Source organism: Thamnophis sirtalis, unplaced genomic scaffold, assembly GCF_051295495.1.
Source record: "Thamnophis sirtalis isolate CommonGarterSnake01/CBP01778 unplaced genomic scaffold, rThaSir2_p1.2 scaffold_13, whole genome shotgun sequence".
Lineage (NCBI taxonomy): Eukaryota > Metazoa > Chordata > Lepidosauria > Squamata > Natricidae > Thamnophis > Thamnophis sirtalis.
In genome coordinates, this window is record NW_028261393.1 from 17,998,294 (window position 1) to 18,018,154 (window position 19,861).

At 45.2% G+C, this 19,861-nt stretch overlaps 1 protein-coding gene across 1 annotated transcript in view; it reads left to right on the forward strand.

The window, feature by feature from the left end:
* The window catches only part of SLC9A1 (solute carrier family 9 member A1), an 88,693-nt gene extending 69,363 nt beyond the window's left edge, over positions 1-19,330 (forward strand). Inside the window, exons 4-12 of the mRNA XM_087728111.1 lie at positions 3,341-3,558; positions 5,477-5,679; positions 6,918-7,007; positions 8,505-8,575; positions 10,340-10,513; positions 11,540-11,654; positions 12,511-12,612; positions 13,611-13,683; positions 14,587-19,330. Of these exons, the coding sequence (XP_087584237.1) occupies positions 3,341-3,558; positions 5,477-5,679; positions 6,918-7,007; positions 8,505-8,575; positions 10,340-10,513; positions 11,540-11,654; positions 12,511-12,612; positions 13,611-13,683; positions 14,587-14,915 (1,375 nt within the window). The 3' untranslated portion in view covers positions 14,916-19,330. The remainder of the gene's footprint in view (positions 1-3,340; positions 3,559-5,476; positions 5,680-6,917; positions 7,008-8,504; positions 8,576-10,339; positions 10,514-11,539; positions 11,655-12,510; positions 12,613-13,610; positions 13,684-14,586) is intronic.
* The last annotated feature ends 531 nt before the right edge of the window (positions 19,331-19,861 follow it).

The window sequence follows — 19,861 nt, forward strand, 5'->3', positions numbered from 1 at the left end:
CTTTTTTTTTCATATCACTATAATATTCAAAGACATTTCTTTTCTATTTTTCATAGACTGTGGGGGCAATTTGTTGACTCAATTTGCTAAAAAAAAAATCTGTAGCCCTCTTAGAGAGGGCTGAAAGCCCTATGAAGCGGTATATAAGTCTAATTAATAAATAATAAATAAATAAATGTTTCCCTTATTTAGATATTCACATCTATTTATGTTAAAATTTCATCCTTCATTTTTTCATTATTTAATGTCTCAATGTACACTTCTAATACCAATCACAATCACATCACTTAAACATTTCAAGTGCATCTATTCATGTTCTTTCCAGTCCTCCAATCCATGTACTTCTACTCTGTTAATAGACCATTTTTGCCTTGTTGCTATGTCCATGAAGTTTCTAGGAGTTGAGGTTGACTTTAGATCGTAACCTTTAGAGTTGGGTTCTCCAAACTTGGCAACTTTAAGACTTGTGGATTTCAACTCCCAGAATTCTCCAGCCAGCCACAAGTCTTAAAGTTGCCAATTTTGGAGCCTTGTAAGTCGCTGAACTTAACCGTGGCTTCTAAAATGCATAGATATATCAACTCATATTTCTCCTCTGAACTCCAGAGGTGAAGTAACTGAGCACAGTGGAATTTTGTCCAGTGTTAGTGTATATAGATAGTCCCCAACTTATGACTGCAATTGAAGCCAGAATTTCTGTTGGTAAGCAAGGCAGTTATTAAATAAATCTGACTTCTTCAATTGACTTCGCATGTTTAAAGGCGGCTGGCAGAGTTGTAAGTGGGACGCTACAACCGTTGTAAATATGTACTAGTTGCCAAGTATCAGGATTTTGATCATGGGGATACTGTGATGGTCATAAGTGAGATGTCTGGTCATAGAACAGAATAGGAATTCTTTATTGGCCAAGTGTGATTGGACACACAAGGAATTTATCTTTGGTGCATATGCTCTCAGTGCACATAAAGAAGAATAGAATAGAATAGAACAGAATAGAATAGAATAGGAATTCTATATTGGCCAAGTGTGATTGGACACACAAGGAATTTGTCTTTGGTGCATATGCTCTCAGTGTACATAAGGAGAATAAAATACATTCATCAGGAATAAAAAGATACAACACTTAGTGATAGTCAAGGTTACTAATAAGCTATCAAATCATACTAGGAAACAAATAAAACAATATAAATTGAAAGATACAAACAACATGGTTATAGTCATAAGTGGGAAGAGATAGATACTAGGAAGGAAGAGAAGAATAATAGTAATACAGCCTTAGTAAAGGATTTAATAGTGTGGTGGGAATTAGTTGTTAAGCAGAGTGATGGGATTTGGGGAAAAAACTGTCCTTGCGCCTAGTTGTTCTGGTGTGCAGAGCCCTATAGCATCATTTTGAGGGTAGAAGTTAAAACAAATTATGTCCAGGATGTGAGGGGTCTGTAAATATTTCCACAGCCCTTTTTTTGACTCGTGCAGTATACAGGTCTTCGATGGAAGGCAGGTTGGTAGCCATTGTTTTTTCTGCAGTTCTAATTATCCTCTGAAGTCTGTGTCTGTCTTGTTGAGTTGCAGAACCAAACCAGGCAGTTATGGAGGTGCAGATGACAGACACAATCATTCCTCTGTAGAACTGAATCAGCAGCTCTTTAATAAGTCCCTTTTTTCAGTGCCATCGTAACTGAATCTTTTCTTCTCTGGCCTAACTGCTTTTAGTTGCTCTCGGGGCTCCAATGAAGCATTTTGCCTGTCCTCCATTTTGTCCCCCAATTCTCTTGGAGCCTTACAGAACAGAAGCTTTCTGCCAAGCTTGCGGGGTGACTCATCCTCCGGCTCCCTGGCTGACGACGCCAATACTGTCAGCAGAATCGACTGGAAAACCTCCCTCGCTATAAAACCAGCAGAGACAAGAGCTCCAACTCAGTCAGGGCCATAAAAGAAGTGGCCGGGGAGGGGGGAGTGGAGGGGGGGAAGAGCGCAGTGGGGGATTCACGCAACCTTTCGGATTCAGCGGTTCTTGGCCCTGTCTTACTGATGCGCTTCCCTTAGGAATGTGGATGAGTCATTGTAGATCAACTGCTGAGCTATAATCTTGACTTACCCTGATTAGCTAGGTAAAGAAATGGCGAGAAATGGCTGGGGGGCAACAAGTTTCTAGTTTACCTCTTCCTGCCCCCTCCTCCTCCCCCCCCCACAATTGGCAGGGGTGAATTGGAAGATTTGTTGTGTGTCTCTCTCTCTCACACACATCCTTATTACTGAACTACAGTTTCTATCACAACCCCTGAGTCTTCCTTCCTTCCTTCCTTCCTTCCTTCCTTCCTTCCTTCCTTCCTTCCTTCCTTCCTTCCTTCCTCTCTCTCTCATCCTCCTTGCTGAACTACAGTTTTTACCACAATCCCTGAGTTTTCCTCCCTTCCTCCCTCCCTCCCTCCCTCCCTCCCTCCCTCCCTCTCTGTTATTGTATTTTTGTTATAAGCTATTTGAAAGAAAAGATAATGAGCAAAAAGACAAAGGACTACAATACAAAATGAATAAACACACAATTTAAACATGGCCCGGAAAGAGTATATCCGTAGGTAGGGAACAAGTGAAAAATACGTTAAATTGTTTGAAAAGATTAAAAGTCACTGTTTAAGCTCTAAGCTAAAAGAACATATGGGAGCCTCGGCTGGGTGTGAAGCCATGGGAAAGCCACTTCCTCTAACAGCATATTTTAGTCTTGCGTAGGGGTTAAAGCGGAAAGATGTCTCCCACTTACTCATACATAGGCAGTTTCCGATTGCCAGGGACAACCAAACGAACGCTTAACAGAAGATTTTATATTAAGGCTCATTTTTGAGTGATGTAAATAAGGGCTCAGTGGCTAAGACACTGAGCTTGTCAATCAGAAAGGTTGGCAGTTTGGTGGTTCGAATCCCTAGCGCCGAGTAACGGAGTGAGCTCCCGCTACTTGTCCCAGCTTCTGTCAATGTAGCAGTTTGAAAGCATGTAAAAATGCAAGTAGAAAAATAGGGACCACTTTGGTGGGAAGTAACAGCGTTCTGTGTGACTTTAGTGTTTAGTCATGCCGGCCACATGACCACAGAGACGTCTTCGGACACCTCTGGCTCTTTGGCTTTGAAATGGAGATGAGCACCGCCCCCTAGAGTCAGGAATGACTGGCACATATGTGTGAGAGGAACCTTTACCTTTACCTTAGATAGCTCCTACAAGCATTCCTCTCTCCATCTTTTCCTTCCGAGCGTGATCATCCGATGGAATGGAATACCTTCTCAGCAAGATGAGGGAGGTTGGTGGTCTCTTTGCTCTTCCCACAGACCCATTTCTCTCTTTCTTGCAGGCTGATTGCCGCAGGGGTGGTGATGCGCCCTTATGTGGAGGCCAATATCTCCCACAAGTCCCATACAACCATCAAATATTTCCTGAAGATGTGGAGCAGCGTCAGCGAGACCCTTATCTTCATCTTTCTTGGTGTCTCCACCGTGGCCGGGCAGCACCAGTGGAACTGGGCCTTCATCATTTGCACCCTGATTTTCTGCTTGATTGCCAGGGTTTTAGGTCTGGACATGTTGCTCAAGTGGGAAACAGGGCAGGGGTGATGAATGAAAGTTACTGGTTATCTCCTTTAAAGCCCTACATGGCTTGGGGTCCAGGCTGTTTGAAGACCCACCTCTCCTGCGTTAAGCATCTACCCCACCTACTAGAGTGTGAAGACGAGGTCTATTGTAGATATTAGGACAGGAGGGACAGGGTGTCTCAGTGGCTAAGACTCTGAGTTGTCGATCAGAAAGGTAGACAGTTTGGCGGGTCGAATCCCTAGCATAACAGAGTGAGCTCCTGTTACTTGTCCCAGCTTCTGCCAACCTAGCAGTTCGAAAGCATGTAGAAAATGCAAGTAGAAAAGTATGAAGGTGGGAAGGTAACAGCGTTCCATGTGCCCTCGGCATTTAGTCATGCCGGCCACATGACCATGGAGACGTCTTCGGACAGCGCTGGCTCTTTGGCTTTGAAACAGAGATGAGAAACCGCCCCCATTAGCACATTTGTGCGAGGGGAACCTTTACCTTTGCTATCCATTAGGACGGCACACCTTGTGGGATCCAAGGTAAAGGGCTTTCTCCATGGTGGCCCCCTCCCTGGGGAATATCATTGCCTCAAAGATAAGTCCCCCCCCTTGTTACTTTTCTGGAAGATGTGGTTTTAGTCCATGGTCGACAAAACCTCTGACAAAAGATCCCCAGGTTGATACAGAGCCCATTGGGTGGCTGGCATGAGTGTGTGATCATCGCTGCTGGGATGGATGGAGGTTGCTGGGTTTTTACACTGTGACATTTTGATGTTGTTAGTCACTGTGTGCATTGAGTCACATAATACATTAAAGAAATAAATAAGTGCCACTGGCAAACTCCCCTACCAACTTTTACAGGAAGTCTCTAGGCATCAAATCGACAGAGCGAGAACATGTTGGTATCACCTAAATTTCTGGGCCATTGCTCCTGTTAGGATGTAGGGGGCCACTGTGTGCAGCGGGGATGTTCCTGTGCCCCAGAGAGATGCTTAGGAAACTGGCTGGGTTTGTATAACATACTATGATGTTATATGAGCTGTGGTGGCGCAATGGTGAGAGTGCAGTACTGCAGGCTACTTCTGCTGCCTGCCGGCTGCCTGCAGTTTGGCAGTTCAAATCTCACCAGGCTCAAGGTTGACTCAGCCTTCCAGCTTTCCGAGGTGGGTGAAATGAGGATCCAGGTTGGTGGGGGCAAGAGGCTGACTCCGTAAACTGCTTAGAGGGAGCTACAAAGCACTGTGAAGCGGTATTTAAGTCTAAATCAGTGAACCTTTTCGGCCCCGAGTGCCAAAAAGGGAGCGTGCGTGCCGATTGTCTGGGACGCAATCCAGAAGAGGAGCTGCCCAGGGGGCATGCACGCACTGGAACATGAACTTCCAGTTTCCTCCATGCGCATGTGCACCGGCCAGCTAGTCTTCCAGTTACTAGTGCACATGCACATGTGAGAAATCAGCTGGCTGGCAGACATGCTGACCCTGGAAAATGGAAGACCAGCTCTTCCCGTTTCCAGCACTGCTGCACACATGAAGGCCAGCTAACTTCATGTGTGTGTGCATGCCAGAAACCCAGAAGAGGAATGGAGAATGCCATGTGTGCCACACGACATGGCTCTGCGTGCCACTTTGGGTATGCATGCCAATGGTTCACCATCATGGGTCTAAGTGCTATTGCTATTAGAGTATGGCAAAATAGATGGCAAATAAATTTAATAAACAAACCAATGTTAGGTTTTGCATGCAATGTGTGTGCATGTGTGTGGGGGCACTAACCTTCTACCCGATCGGTGTAAATGCACTGTGTGAACCGTGTGATTTGCAACCCTGAAAAAAGGAAAACCAAGAGCTCTGTGTGGGTCAACCGTGCCATTAGCTCATCTGTGCCTCTCTGTCTTTTTCGATCTTTGTTCAGGTGTGCTGGTGTTGACGTGGTTCATCAACAAATTTCGCATCGTGAAGTTGAGCCCGAAGGATCAGTTCATCATTGCCTACGGTGGCCTGCGAGGGGCCATCGCCTTCTCTCTCGGCTACCTGCTGGATCATGAGCATTTCCCCATGCGGAATATGTTCCTCACAGCGATCATCACAGTCATCTTCTTCACAGTCTTTGTGCAGGTTTGAAAATGTACCACTGGGGTCCTTTGGATTTAGGGCTACTAAAGACAAACACAGTCGTGATGGCAAACCTATGGCACATGTGCCCAAAGTGGCACACAAAGCCATGTCACCCAGCAAGCGCAGCCTTCCCTGTTTGTCTTCTGGGTTCCTGGCATACATATGCGTACACGATGATCAGCTGTCCCTTGTGCGCACGGAAGTGCCAAAAACTAGTGAGCACATGCATGCCGGCCAGCTGATTATTGGGTGTGCATGTGCACCAGAACCCCAAAGTTCAGCTTTTCTGGAGTGTGATCCTTTTGTGTGCCCAGCAGTGCAGAAAACTGGCCTTTGCATGCACACCAGCCACCTGATCGTTGTGCGTGCATGCGTGCCAGAACTCGGAAGTTCGGCTTTTCCAGAGCGCGATCTCTTCGCTCGTGTGGCAGTGCTGAAAACTGGCCTTTGCATGCACGCCTGCCAGCTGATCATCGGGTGTGCATGTGTGCTAGGACCTGGGAGTTTGGCTTTTCCAGAGCGTGGCCCTGATGAGCGCATGCGCGTGTGACATTTCCATACAGCCTTTTTGGCACTCATTGCTGAAAAGGTTTCCCAACACTGACCTACAGTGGCATAAATATATGGAGTCAACATTCCTTTGAGTTCCGCTTGACTCCCGAAACTCCCAAGAACATGCTTGTGTGACTTTCCTAGCAATAGTACAGCGTTGGCTTGCCACTGCCCTCTTCTGGGATATTGCTTCAACTTTTGAGTCTAGTCGATGGGCCTGGGATTTCCTGATGGGTTCCTTTCCAAGTACTAGGTGGGTCTCATCCAAGATCAGCTAATGTGAGCTGGGTAGAGTCACCTAGCTGTGCCCCTGATAAAGAATGTTTCTGGGATTTACTGTATTAATTACAGCATTCATGCTTTGTATATTTATTTGTATAGTTCTTTAGAGGTACTCATAAAATGCAATAGGGATTAAATATATGAAAGGTCAGAAATGACCAGGAAGTGAATTTACCTTTGATGATTTTGAGATCACAGAAATGGTGTAAGGTCTCCTGCTTGAGTGGGGTTAGACTAGATGACCTATAAGGTCCCTTCCAACTCTGTTAATCTGTTAAAGCTCAGCCACTGCTAGAGAGGTGGGGCTAGCAAAGTGTTTGGGAAGAGCATTTTTGAAGGAAAATGAAAAATGAACTGACCTTGGGTATGGCTGGTGGAATTTAACCTGGCTTGTCTATCTGCAGGGCATGACCATCCGCCCTCTGGTGGATCTTCTGGCGGTGAAAAAAAAGCAGGAGACCAAGAGGTCCATTAATGAGGAAATTCACACTCAGGTGATGGTTCTCTTCCAGCTGCTGTAAAGCATCTCTGTGATGTGTGTGAGTGAGTGTGACTGTAACCGGCTGTGTTGATATTCTTCACACAACTTTAAAATGTATTTTTAAATATTTTTTAAATGGAGGGTAATGTTTTCTACATTGTCTTTCATAATATTCAACAGTTGAAAGATTTTTTTTTAATTTAGTTGGAATTGTATAATTCTTTTGTCAGGCCTGTAGCCATATTCCTGTTGCATCTTTGGCCTGCCACACTTTCTATTATTCTACTATGCCTTTTCTATTGTGGGGAAATGGGAGGGGGGATTGTACAGAGTTAGATGCTATGTAGCCAAAACAAAATTCCTTCTAGAAAGCCAAGGTCATCCTTTATCTCTGCACCTCTGCACCTGATCAGAACTGGATGGGTGGAACAGCCAGCATGGCAGTGGGAGATTGGACCATGTGATGGACTTGTCGGTGTGGGGGCAAGATCTTGAACTTTCAACTAGGTGGGGAAAACCGCTTTCAGATTCAGGGTTTCAGATTCAGGGTTTCCCAGATGTGCTAGCATGGCTCTCTTAATAAATTGGAACATTGAGCAATACTTTGCCTTGAACTTTGATTTACTTTTGGATACTATTTGGAACCCTGACAGCTTTTTTTACCATGGTCATTAAGCAAATCAGCACAGTCTTTAAGTGAATCACACGGTTGTTAAGCAAATCCAGCTTTCCCAATCGACTGTTTACCAGATCTAAATTACTTAAATGCAAGGGACTGCAATAGTAAATGCGAGCTGGTTGCTGGTTGCATGAATTGCAATCATGTAACCACGAGGGTTGCCTGATAGTTGTGACTTCAAGTACTGGTCGTAAGTCAGTTTTTCTAAGGCTGTCATATCTGTGAATCATTGTAAAATGATCAATCTGAAGTGGAGGACTATAGTACCTGCTGATTTAATAAGAAAGCAAGGACTCTGCTGCCACCTATGGCAGAACCTTGGCAGTGCAACTTAAATGAAATGTCTTGTGTTCTTAATTCAGCCTTCCCCAACCTTGTGCCCTCAAGGTAGTAGTCTTACTGGATTGTTGTTGTTAGTTGCGAAGTCATGTCCAAACCCATGGACGACATTCCTCCAGGCCTTCCTGTCCTCTACCATCCTCCGGAGTCCATTTAAGCTCACTCCGATCAGCTGGGATTCGGGAGGCAGAGAATAGATGGGGGCGGCGCCAGTCAGAGGTGGTATTTTCCGGTTCTCAGAACTACTCAAATTTTCCACTACTGGTTCACTAGAATCAGTCAGGACTGGCCGAATACCACCTCTGATCCCATCCTTCAGCTATGTGGTTTTCTGCAGGGAGTCATCAAGCTTTACATGGTCGAGAATTTACTGGCTTTTCCTCATAATTCATGGTATTCACAGTCATTTTCACACCTGCAATTGGTTCTTCTGGAGAGAAGGCAATTTTAAATAAATGAGCAATAAATTCACCTTCCTTCTTTTTGAAATAGTTTCTGGATCATCTCTTGACGGGGATTGAGGATATATGCGGCCACTATGGACATCACCATTGGAAGGACAAGTAAGTGTCACCAGAGCAGAAGAAACAAATACAGTAAATAGTTGCTGAAATACTTACCGTATTTTTCAGAATATAAGATGCACCATTCCTCCCCCCCCACAAAAAAAGAGGGTGAAAATCTGAGTGCTTATACACTGAATACAGCATTTGTGTCCTCCTGAAACCCCATCCCCTTTGCAAAAATGGCCATGAATAACTTTTAGGAGGCTTCCAGAGTGCTCTTGTGCACTGGGGAGGGCAAAAGCGAGCAGAAAATGGTCCTGTTTTTGCTTGTTTTTGCCCCCCTCCCAGCTCCCAGAAGTACTCTATAAGCCTCCTAAAAGCTATGCATGCCATTTTTTTTGACAAAAAACAGGCCCGTTTTCGCAAAAAACGGGCTGTTTTGGGGAGGTATGCAGAGTGCAAAAACTTTTTTTTACATTTCTCCTCTTCAAAATCTTGGTGCACCTTATATTTTGGTGCGTCTTATGCTCTGAAAAATACAGTACTCAGTTTGTACATGTTTGCTTCTCAAGTCAGTTCTTAGTTCATTGTTTTGAAAATTCATAACAATAATATCTAGTTTTGTGGGCCTGGTGTGCTATGGCCAGACATGACTTAGCAACTGAACCAAATGTCTCCTTGGGGTGTGTGTGTGTGTCATTCTAAGTAACAACAGAAACCATTTTTAATTGATCCTGTAAAACAATTGTGTGGTTTAAAAAAAAGGGGGGGACATCTGGCCTATCATTATTATTTTTTCTTGCTTCTAAGTAAACACAAGTAAATATATACAGCAGCCTGGAGTACAACTTCTCCTTGACCTACAACCATTCATTTAATGACAGTTTGGAGTTACAATGACCCTGAAAAAAATGATGTTTTTTCCCCCACTTTAGATCATTGCAGCAACCCCGTGGTCATGTGATCAAAATTCGGACACTTGTCAACTGGCATGTGTTTTTGACAGATGCAGTGTCCCGGAGTCACTTTTTGCGACCTTCTGACAAGCAAAGTCAGTGGGGAAGCCCGATTCACTTAACAACCGTGTGACTAACAACCAGGGCAGTGATTCCCTTACCATCTGTAGCAAGAAGGGCCGTAAAATGAGGCAAAATTCCCTTAAGCCCTGTCTTGCTTAGCAACAGAAAATTGGTGTTCAGTTGTGATCATAAGTCAAGGACTACTTGTAGAACTATTTGATTGCTGTCTTTGTATATCACATCTTGTAAGACAAAGTTTTGGGACCAATACTCCACTTACGATGAGCCTCAGTGACGCAGTGGTTAGAACGCAGTACTGCAGGCTACTTCTGCTGACTGCCGTCTGCCTGCAATTTGGCAGTTCAGATCTCACCAGGCTCAAGGTTGACTCAACCTTCCATCCTTCCGAGGTGTATAAAATGAGGACTCAGATTGTTGGGGGCAAGAGGCTGACTATTTAAACCTCTTAGAGAGAGCTGTGAAGCACTGTAAAGTGGTATATAAGTCTAAGGGCTATTGCTATTTCTCCCTTCCTTTCCTTGGCCCTGGTGGTGCAGTGGTTAGAATGCAATATTGCAGGCTGATTCTGCTCACTGCCAGCAGTTCGAGTTTCACCAGGCTCAAGGTTGACTCAGCTTTCCTGAGGTGGGTAAAATGAGGACCCAGATTGTTGGGGACAAGAGGCTGACTCTGTAAACCGCTTAGAGAGGGCTGGACAGCTGTATATAAACCTAAGTGCTATTGCTATCTTCCATTCTTCTCCTCTTCCTGATCATGCCTCTGTTTTATGGTTTCTCTAAAGGCTAAACCGCTTCAACAAGAAATATGTGAAGAAGTGCCTGATTGCTGGGGAAAGATCCAAGGAGCCTCAGTTGATCGCCTTCTATCATAAGATGGAGATGAAGCAAGCAATTGAGCTGGTGGAAAGTGGGGGGATGGGCAAGATCCCCTCGGCCGTCTCCACCGTTTCGATGCAGTAAGTAGCAGTGGGAGATCCCGGCAGGAGGATTCTGATTGACTCAGATCGCCCTTGCCTTCTGACTGGCTTGTTTAGCAACCGTTGAGGGCAGGGCAGGATGCAATGGATGGAAACTAGTCAAGGAGAGAAGCAACCTAGAACTGAAAAGAAATTTTCTGACAGAACAATTAATCAGCGGAACAGCTTGCCTCCAGAGGTTGTGAATTCTCCAACACGGGAAGTTTTTAAGAAGATGTGGGTCCATTTGTCTGAAATGGTATAGGGTTTTCTGCCTGAGCAGGGGATTGGACTAGAAGATCTCCAAAGTCCCTTCCAAGTCTGTTATTCTATTCTATTCTATTCTATTCTATTCTATTCTATTCTATTCTATTCCACTCCACTCCACTCCACTCCACTCCACTCCACTCCACTCTACTCTACCTTTCTTCTATTCTATTCTATTCTATTCTATTCTATTCTATTCTATTCTATTCTATTCTATTCTATTCTATTCTATTCTATTCTATTCTATTCTATTCTACCCTACCCTGCCCTGCCCTGCCCTGCCCTGCCCTGCCCTGTTCTACTCTACTCTACTCTACTCTATTCATTCAAAGTCACAATGGTATAAGACAAAGCTTTGGGACCAATCCTCCATTTATGACTGTTGAGCATCCAGAGGTTGTGTGTTAACTATTCCCCTGCTTCACAACCTGCTTGCAACAAGCAGAGTTAATAGAGAGAAGGGGGGAAGTAAAATAGGAAGTTATAGTCACATGATGTTTTGCTTAACCATTGAAGGGGAAGTGAGGTCATAAGCCTGTTGCGGTCACACGGCTTTCCACTTATCAACCGAAGTGCTTAATGATAATCCCAAAAGCGGATGCGAAGTGAGAACTATTCTCTAATGGGGAATGATTCATTCTTAATTGTTCTGTCTTTTTGCATGTTTGGTTCTATCCAAAGAATCTGGAGCTCCTGCTTAGAGAGCCTTTCCCATTTGCCCTTCCCCAAGGCAGCAACCAACTCCTTTTCACTTTGCAGGAATATCAATCCAAAAACTTTGCCGATCGAACGCATTTTGCCAGCTCTGTCCAAGGACAAAGAGGAGGAGATTCGAAAGATCCTGCGCACCAACTTGCAAAAAACCAGGCAGAGGGTAAGCACAAGGACCTTTTCCCAGCCAACTTAAAAAGAAAATTGTAGTAGATTCTTCTCTTCCTGTGCTTTTTCGTTCCCACTTTAGATCTTCCACGCAAGCAGAAACGTTGTTCAGTAATGAAGAGAGATCATTGTTAACCTCCTGTCAGTCCATGGGCTAAGAAAGAGATAATGAGATGGACTTTGGGGTAGTGGGTAGAAAGGATTGTCAGGATGTGCTTCGAGCAATGGTTAATAACATACGCAATAGGCAACCAGCAGCCTGCCAAATGTCAATGGATTCATTTCATTATTGGTGGCTGTGGATTCCTTGATGGGTGTTACAAGCATTTGGAAGGCTGCTTGTAGAATATAGAATTCTTTGTTGGCCAAGTGTGATTGGACACACGAGGAATTTGTCTTTGGTGCCTAAACTCTCAGTGTACATTAAAAAAAAATACATTCATCAAGAATCATAAGATATGCAATCAAATTCATACTAGGGAACTAAATAAAACAATATAAATTGTAAAGATACAAGCAACAAGGTTATAGTTATAAGTAGAAAAGGAGATAGATAGGCAGTAGGAAGAATGAGAAGAATAATAGTAATACAGCCTTTGTGAATAGTTTGATAGTGTTGTGGGAATTAGTTGTTTAGCAGAGTGATGGCATGCAGGGGAAAAACTGTCCTTGTGTCTAGTTGTTCTGGTGTGCAATGCTCTATAACATCGTTGCCTGCCTTTTAATTCGTTGAATTACACCCTGGAGTCAATTGTGTTGATTTTCCTAGAGATTTGTTGTAGAAGTCATACTTTTTAAACAGGCAGTGAGCATCTGCCTGTCAGTCTAACCTCTTCTGCTTTCCATTCCAGTTGCGGTCATATAATAGACACACCTTGGTAGCAGATCCTTATGAAGAAGCCTGGAACCAGATGTTGCTGAGAAGACAGAAGGCTCGGCAGCTGGAACATAAGGTGAAGGGGCGGGAAGGTAGAATCTGGGATAAGGGCGGGAGAAGGGATCTTGGGAGATTCTAGACCAGGAGTATCACACTTGATTTCATTGAGGGCCACATCAGGTTTGACCTCAGGAGGCCAGGCTGAGTGTGGCCAGCTCAACGTCACATGTGTTGGGGACACCTGTGCCAGCGAAAATGGGCTCCTGACCTCTATTTTCAGCTGCAACCATCTGCCAGTAAAAACAGAGCCACCTTGGGCTGTTTCCAGGGTGGCCCCACAGGCCAGATCTTAACACCCCTGTTCTAGATCCTCTAGAAAGGGTCTTCAGTGACTGGCAACTACTTCAAGATCCATCTTTGTTGATCAGCTAAATTTTCCAAAAGTGATAATCAAAACACGTCATTCATAATAACCTCATTTATACACACAGAACTGGGATGCGGTGGCTCAGTGGCTGAGATGCTGAGCTTGTCGATCAGAAAGGTTGGCAGTTCGGCAGTTCGAATCCCTAGCGCCGCAAAATGGAGTGAGCGCCCATTACTTGTCCCAGCTTCTGCCAACCTAGCAGTTCGAAAGCATGGAAAAATGCAAGTAGAAAAATAGGGACCACCTTTGGTGGGAAGGTAACAGCGTTCCGCGCACTTTCGGTGTTTAGTCATGCCACCCAAATGACCACGGAGACATCTACGGACAACGCTGGCTCTTTAGCTTTGAAACGGAGATGAGCACCGCCCCCTAGAGTCGGGAACAAATGCACATATGTGCGAGGGGAACCTTTACCTTTTATACACAGAGAAACACAAAAACACACAGAAATACACACACACACACTTACATACACTGACACAAATACACACAAACACACATTTCAAACTATTCTCTCTGTCTGGGGCTCTTGCCTCTTCTAAATTGATGCTATTATAGATAAAGGATGCTCCGGAAATCTGAACTGGGCTGAACCTCCTGAAAGTGGGCGTTTTTTTAAACACATGCCTGTGTGTTTCTGATTCCAGATGAACAACTATCTGACAGTGCCAACACATAAAATAGATTCCCCAACCATGTCAAGGGCACGCATTGGTTCAGGTAAGTGAAGAGATTAGGGGGCAGAGTGGGGGTGTGGGTGTTATGAGACTGATGAGCTGGATGTCCCTGCATGGGAGGAAGTGATGGGGGGATATCCCCCCTCCCCCCAAAAATCTCTGATATGTAGTTGTTCCCAAGAAAGTGGAGTTAAGACTGAGGATATTCTTCTAAATAAGCAAGCAGTAGTAAAGAAACTTTCTTGTCAGCTCACTGTATTGTTCTGGTTCCTTGCGCCTCACAGTAGTTAGTATAACATTATAATTGGGAAAATGATTCTCCTGATCAGTTGGAGCAGAGAAAATTGGGGAGTGATGCAGTGGCCTAGAGGTGGAAATCTCCCTTCACTATCAGGAGGTAGAGGCCAGGGGTGGGTTCCAGCCGCCATTACTACTGGTTTAGTAGTAAAAAAAAAGTTTGCATGCACGCCAGAGCCATGCTCCACGTGCGTGCGCATTTTCCTTTAAAACGATCTGTGCATACGCACAACATTAAAAAAATGAATGAAAATTAGATTTTTTAAAAATGAAGATTGTTCTGCACATGTGCGGAACAGAAAATCAAGATGCTGCCGCCGATCATAGAACCGGTATGGTCACGTGTCCACCGGAGATACTACCTATTCAGCCAAACCGGACCGAATAGGTAGGAACCCACCTCTGGTAGAGGCAGATATTTCTCTCTCTGCAATGAGAATATATCTGCCGAACAAAACTCTGCCTTGGCGACAAGAAAAGCATCTGGCCATTAAAACACTTTGCTAGCTCCATTCAGTCGTCCAGACTCCACCCCGGAAGAGATTTATGCGGTCGTAAAATGAAGGTGATGATTGGAAGAGAGAAAATTGATTCTGCTACTTGAGTGGCTTTTTCTTTCAACTCCGCTTATCTTTGCCTTCTTCCGTAGACCCTCTCGCTTATGACCCGAAGCCGGATTCTGACAACGTCCCCACCATAACCATTGACCCAGCGTCCCCCCAGTCGCCGGAATCGGTTGAGTTGGTGAACGAGACCCTGAAAGGCACGAACTACCTTCCCCCCTCCCCAGAGGAAGATGAAGATGAGGAGGGGCTGATAATGAAGGTCAAGGAGTCATCTTCTCCAGGCACAGACGACGTCTTTACTCCTGGGACAGGCGACAGTCCCAGCAACCAACGGATTATGAGATGCCTGAGTGATCCAGGGCCTCGGCCAGATCCTGAAGAGGGGGAGCCCTTTATCCCCAAAGGGCAGTAAGCTCCGCTATGCACTACTAGACCTAACCTGTAGGAGAGGCTCTTGCACTCCTGTGCAAATTACACACACACACACACACACACACACACACACACACACACACACACACAGTTATGGCAATCTCTATTTCTTTGTGTCTTTCTCTTCTCTGTCTCCTTCTCTTCAATGCTGGAGCTTTGCTAGAAGGCAGCAGAGAGCCTCTAAATGGAGCATATTTTGTGGCTGGAGGCAATAGATCTAGAAGTAGCCCCAATTCCATATCCAAGGTCGGGAATGCCAACCATTCTATCCAGAGATGATCTCCTCCTGGATAGTAGCATGCTCTGACTCACTGTTGCCTTCTCCACTGGCAACTGCACCTTCTCGTTTCCTTCAGAGAAACACCTTTGCTATAATTCCCTCCGCCCAGTTTCGAAACACCGCAGAAGAGCTGAGGACCGTTGGGTGCTCATGTATATTCAGGTGATGCTGCAGGATATCCTGCATGGGTATTGGATGGTCATAGACACATGCTGAGCCACTGGTTGACCAGTGGCGTCCATACATGTAGTTTCCATCCTCAGCTCTAATGCCATGTTTCCTCCATCTTTTCTTCTAAGCAGTAGAGTTTATTCTTTAATTTTTGTGGGCTTCTTTTTAAACCCCATAAGCCATCAATAATTGTTCTAAATCAGGGGTCCCCAAACTTGGCAACTTTAAGACTTGTGGACTCCAACTCCCAGAAGTCTCCAGCCAGCTATGCTGGGAGTTGAAGTCCACAAGTCTTAAGGTTGCCAAGTTTGGGGACCCCTGTTCCAAATTGTTGGGGTTCCAAATCTAGCATCATGAGTTTTGCCTTATTTTATGCTTTTAATGGGTTTCCCCCTGTTTTATTTGAATACAAATGAGCAAATTAACCGTAACCAAAGATTGCTCTTGTACCAATTTTGAATCTATGGCTAAGGAGGTCTGGGCACATGATATCCAGCGCTCCATTTAGCTGATTGGGTAACTGGCCATCCAAACGAGGAGCTGATGAAGGTTCTGCAAGTGGATTGGGCCACTCTTCTCACAGGGAATGATAGCACTGCAGTCGAGCACATCTGGAGGGCACCAGGGTGAAGGTCCCTCCGATGTGTGTGTGTCCTTCTCTTGGCTTACTCACTCCTGATTGTCCTTGCCTGAAACTGGGAGATTTCCGTTAAAACCTGTGTTAACACAGCCCACGTGCAACTCCAAAGGCAGGTTTTGACCAAAGATGAATACGTGGTTGTACATAAAGGGTTGCTTTAATTTATTTATTTTTAGTTTTTAACAACAGAGTAATCTTTCTTGAAGAGAAAGTTGCTAAATTCCGTGGAAGACACTAGGATGTCACTGAGGAGCTATTCTACTACATTTGGGGACAGTGATAGTATGCTTATGACACAGGTTCTGTGTGTGTGTGTGTGTGTGTGTGTGTCTGTCTGTCTGTCTGTCTCTCTCTGTCTCTCTCTGTGACTGTCTCTCTCCCTGTCTCTCTCTCTCTCTCTGTGTCTGTCTGTCTATCTGTCTCTCTGTCTCTGTCTCTCTCTGTCTCTCTGTCTGTCTCTTTGTCTGTCTCTCTGTCTCTGTCTGTCTCTCTGTCTCTGTTTCTCTCTCTGTCTCTCTGTCTCTCTCTCTGTCTGTCTGTCTCTCTCTCTGTCTAAAATGCTTCAATTTTTCCCTGCCTGTCAGTTGAGAGCATGAAACAAATACCGGTATTAGGTGACTGGTTTGAGCCTTACCATCTAGCAATATTTGGCGCAGAGAAGATGAGATGCTATCTCGTCTTCTCTCCTTTTATCAATACCCATCTCAGTCAGAATAATTCTGTCTTTTCTTCCCCATCCTTCTCTTTTCTGGTCCTCGGTGCTACCTGGGTTTATTCTGTTCTCCCATCCAGTCTTCATTCTCCATCATTCATTCGTTTTATTCCATAATTGGCATCTTCTTTCAAGAAGGTGGCCTTCTAATCAATAAAAGGTCATCCTTGACTTACAGCTGTCATAAGCTGAGATCTAATCAGAATGGAGCTGGAAGGGACCTTGGAGGTCTTCTAGTCCAACCCCCTCTGCTCAAGCGGGAGACCCTACACCATTTTAGACAAATGGCTGTCCAGTTTCTCTTCTTATAATGTTTGTCTCCATCTTGATTTCTGAGACTTCAGCCTCTCTCTTCTCCTTCCCCTCCTCCCGAATCATGTTTGAATTGTGCCATGGTTATTCCAGAGTCAGGGATAAATACATTAACACTTGTATGTAATAGCAAGACTCACGTTGCTGGAAATGGCAGGAAACAGGTTTTTATATCAGGGTCTGGGCTGCTAAAAACAGATGGAGTGGCCTGCGGAGCAAGCAGCTTCTCTTGAATCCTTTGCAATAAGGAGGAGAGGAATGCTTGTTCCTGCTTTGTTCCTGTTTTGTTTTAGTCTAAAACATAAAATTTGAATGAGACTAGGGGTGGGATTTGACCGGTTTGGACCGGTTTGGGCGAACCAATAGCTCTGAAGATCAGCTGGGAGCGAACCGGTTTGCTCCCATTAGTAAATGGGCCTGCCCCCGGCCCCCGCCCCTGCGCTTTACCTACCTTTATCTTCACCACTGAATCGCGCAGCAGAATAGATTGCTGCACCTCAGCTGTTTTCCTTCCCAAGCAGCAATCCAGAAGGTGAGTCTTTTCTAAATAGTAAACCGGTTGTTAAACTGGTAGGATCCCACCCCTGAATGAGACTGTAATCAGACTGGGCCCTACCACTTTCAAATCGCAGGGGGGCAACTGTCGACACGATAGAATGCTTCCCTGCAATAGAGAATAAAAGTTCTGCATGTAGAAAATCCCTACGTTGGGGAAGAAGGTTCTTCTTGGCCTTGCTTTCTTCCAATGACACGCAAGATGTTTAATTATATGGAAAAGCATTTAACAATGCTCCTTTCCATAGTCAACCAACTTGATTATGGTCCACGATGACCTTGACTATAATCCGCCACTTCTTTGTGGTGGCTCTTAGCCAAAGATAACCTTCCTTGTTCAGGGTTTTACATAGTCCCCGTGGCTTAGACCAGAAGAAGTAGAGAGTGGGAAAGTCCAGGAAAGAGGTAAGATTGTAACATCAATTTCTGCTTTCCTCAACATGGTTGGGTCTCCAGATGTTTGGGTCCAACACATCTCAGCCTCAGCTCTTACTCTCTGTGACAAAATAGAGACAAGAGGAGTGGTCCCTAACATGTGGAGACCTCTGGGACTGGGGAGTATTGCAGTTTCTACAATATGAGCCGTGGTGGCGCAGTGGTTAGAATGCAGTACTGCAGGCTCCTTCTGGTGACTGCCGGCTGCCTGCAATTTGGCAGTTTGAGTCTCACCAGGCTCAAGGTTGACTCAGCCTTCCATCCTTCCGAGGTGGGTAAAATGAGGACCCAGATTGTTGAGGGCAATATGCTGACCCTGTAAACCGCTTAGAGGGGGGCTGTAAAGCAGTATACATGTCTAAGCGTTATTGCTATTGCTCTCTCTGGATAGGGAAGTGTAGCACAGCTCTTCAAAGGGAGCAGGACCCCAATCCTCTTCGGTATAGGGCTATCGTCCTGCCCCGCTTTTATCTCTCTCTCCAGGTATTCCAAACCAAGAAAAAAAAAATCGCCTGCTGATTTGTTTGTGAAGAGTGTGTCCGTTGAAACCTCTGGTGAGGGAGGGGACTCATAAGAAGTCAGCGCATCTTTGGTATCTGCTCTCCACGGTAGACACTAACTCTGGTTTATTCCTGAGTCTCATGGAAAGCTTGTTCAACAAGGATCGTACCCTGTTACAGAGCCATGCTAGTGCCTGCTGATTTTTTTTCAGTAGTACATAGCCGTCCCTTCTTCCTCCGGCCCTACCCTACCCTACCCCCCCACCCCCTACCCCGAAGGGGGCGTTTCCTCCCTCTGCCCCTGTGCTGTGCCTTTTTAGCCATACAGTGTCTGCCTTGTGGAAAATGGTGTTGTGCAATTTTGCCTGTTCGTCTGGCCACCATCCGGGCCCCTCTGGGAGGGCTCCTTACACACCAGTGCACCCTTCCATCCAAACAGCGACGAGCTCCCGTCTCTCTCTCTCTCTCCCCCCTCCCCCTTTGGTGCACTCACCCCTTCCTCTGGGCTGGAAGACCGTTGCACAGCACAGGTGGGGGAGGGCAAAAAAGGGAGCCCAGCCAGCTTGCTTTTCACAGTTCTTGTACTCTTAAATTAAGCTGGGCTTTTGCCTCTTGTTCTCTGCTTCAGGCCAAGCGAGAACCAGTGGCCTTCAGTAGCCTCTATGTGCTTTCATGTACAATACTGTCTCCGCTAGGAGCCGTTTAAAGCAATGAATCTATTGTATAAAATATTGTGTAAAGAGAGTCTTTTTACATAAATATTCTAATAAATGAATGTTTTAATTTTTAATGGCCTGGAGTGAGTCTCTCTCTCTCTCTTTCTCTCCCCTCCGCCCCCTTTGTCTAATCTTTTTGCTTTGGGCTCTGCTGAAGCACATGGGAATCACGTACAAAACTGAGGATGAGAATTGTTTTCAGATGGAAGATTATTTGGATTGGCAAGGGAACAGCGGTGGGGACAAGTATTAAGCTTGGGTCTCATCTCCTCATGTTTCGGACTCCAAAATGCAAATGTTCCATGCTTTTGAATAGCTTCTAATGGTGGGTCTCAGACAGGGGTGGGTTCCTGACAATTCTACCCTCGTCTATAGAAGAGGTTCCACAAATCTACAGTGCCGTTTAGAACCGGTTCCAGCTCCCTCCCCCCACCCGTCCGCACATCATCAAGATGAAGAACGAGAGGAGGAATTCTGGGAGTTGAAGTCCACAAGTCTTAAAGCTGTCCAGTTTGAAGACCCCTAGGGGTTTTTTTCTAAAGGGTTAGGGGTGCAAGGGTCTTGTAACTTGACAGCTTTAAGAGTTGCGTGCTTCAAATGCCAGT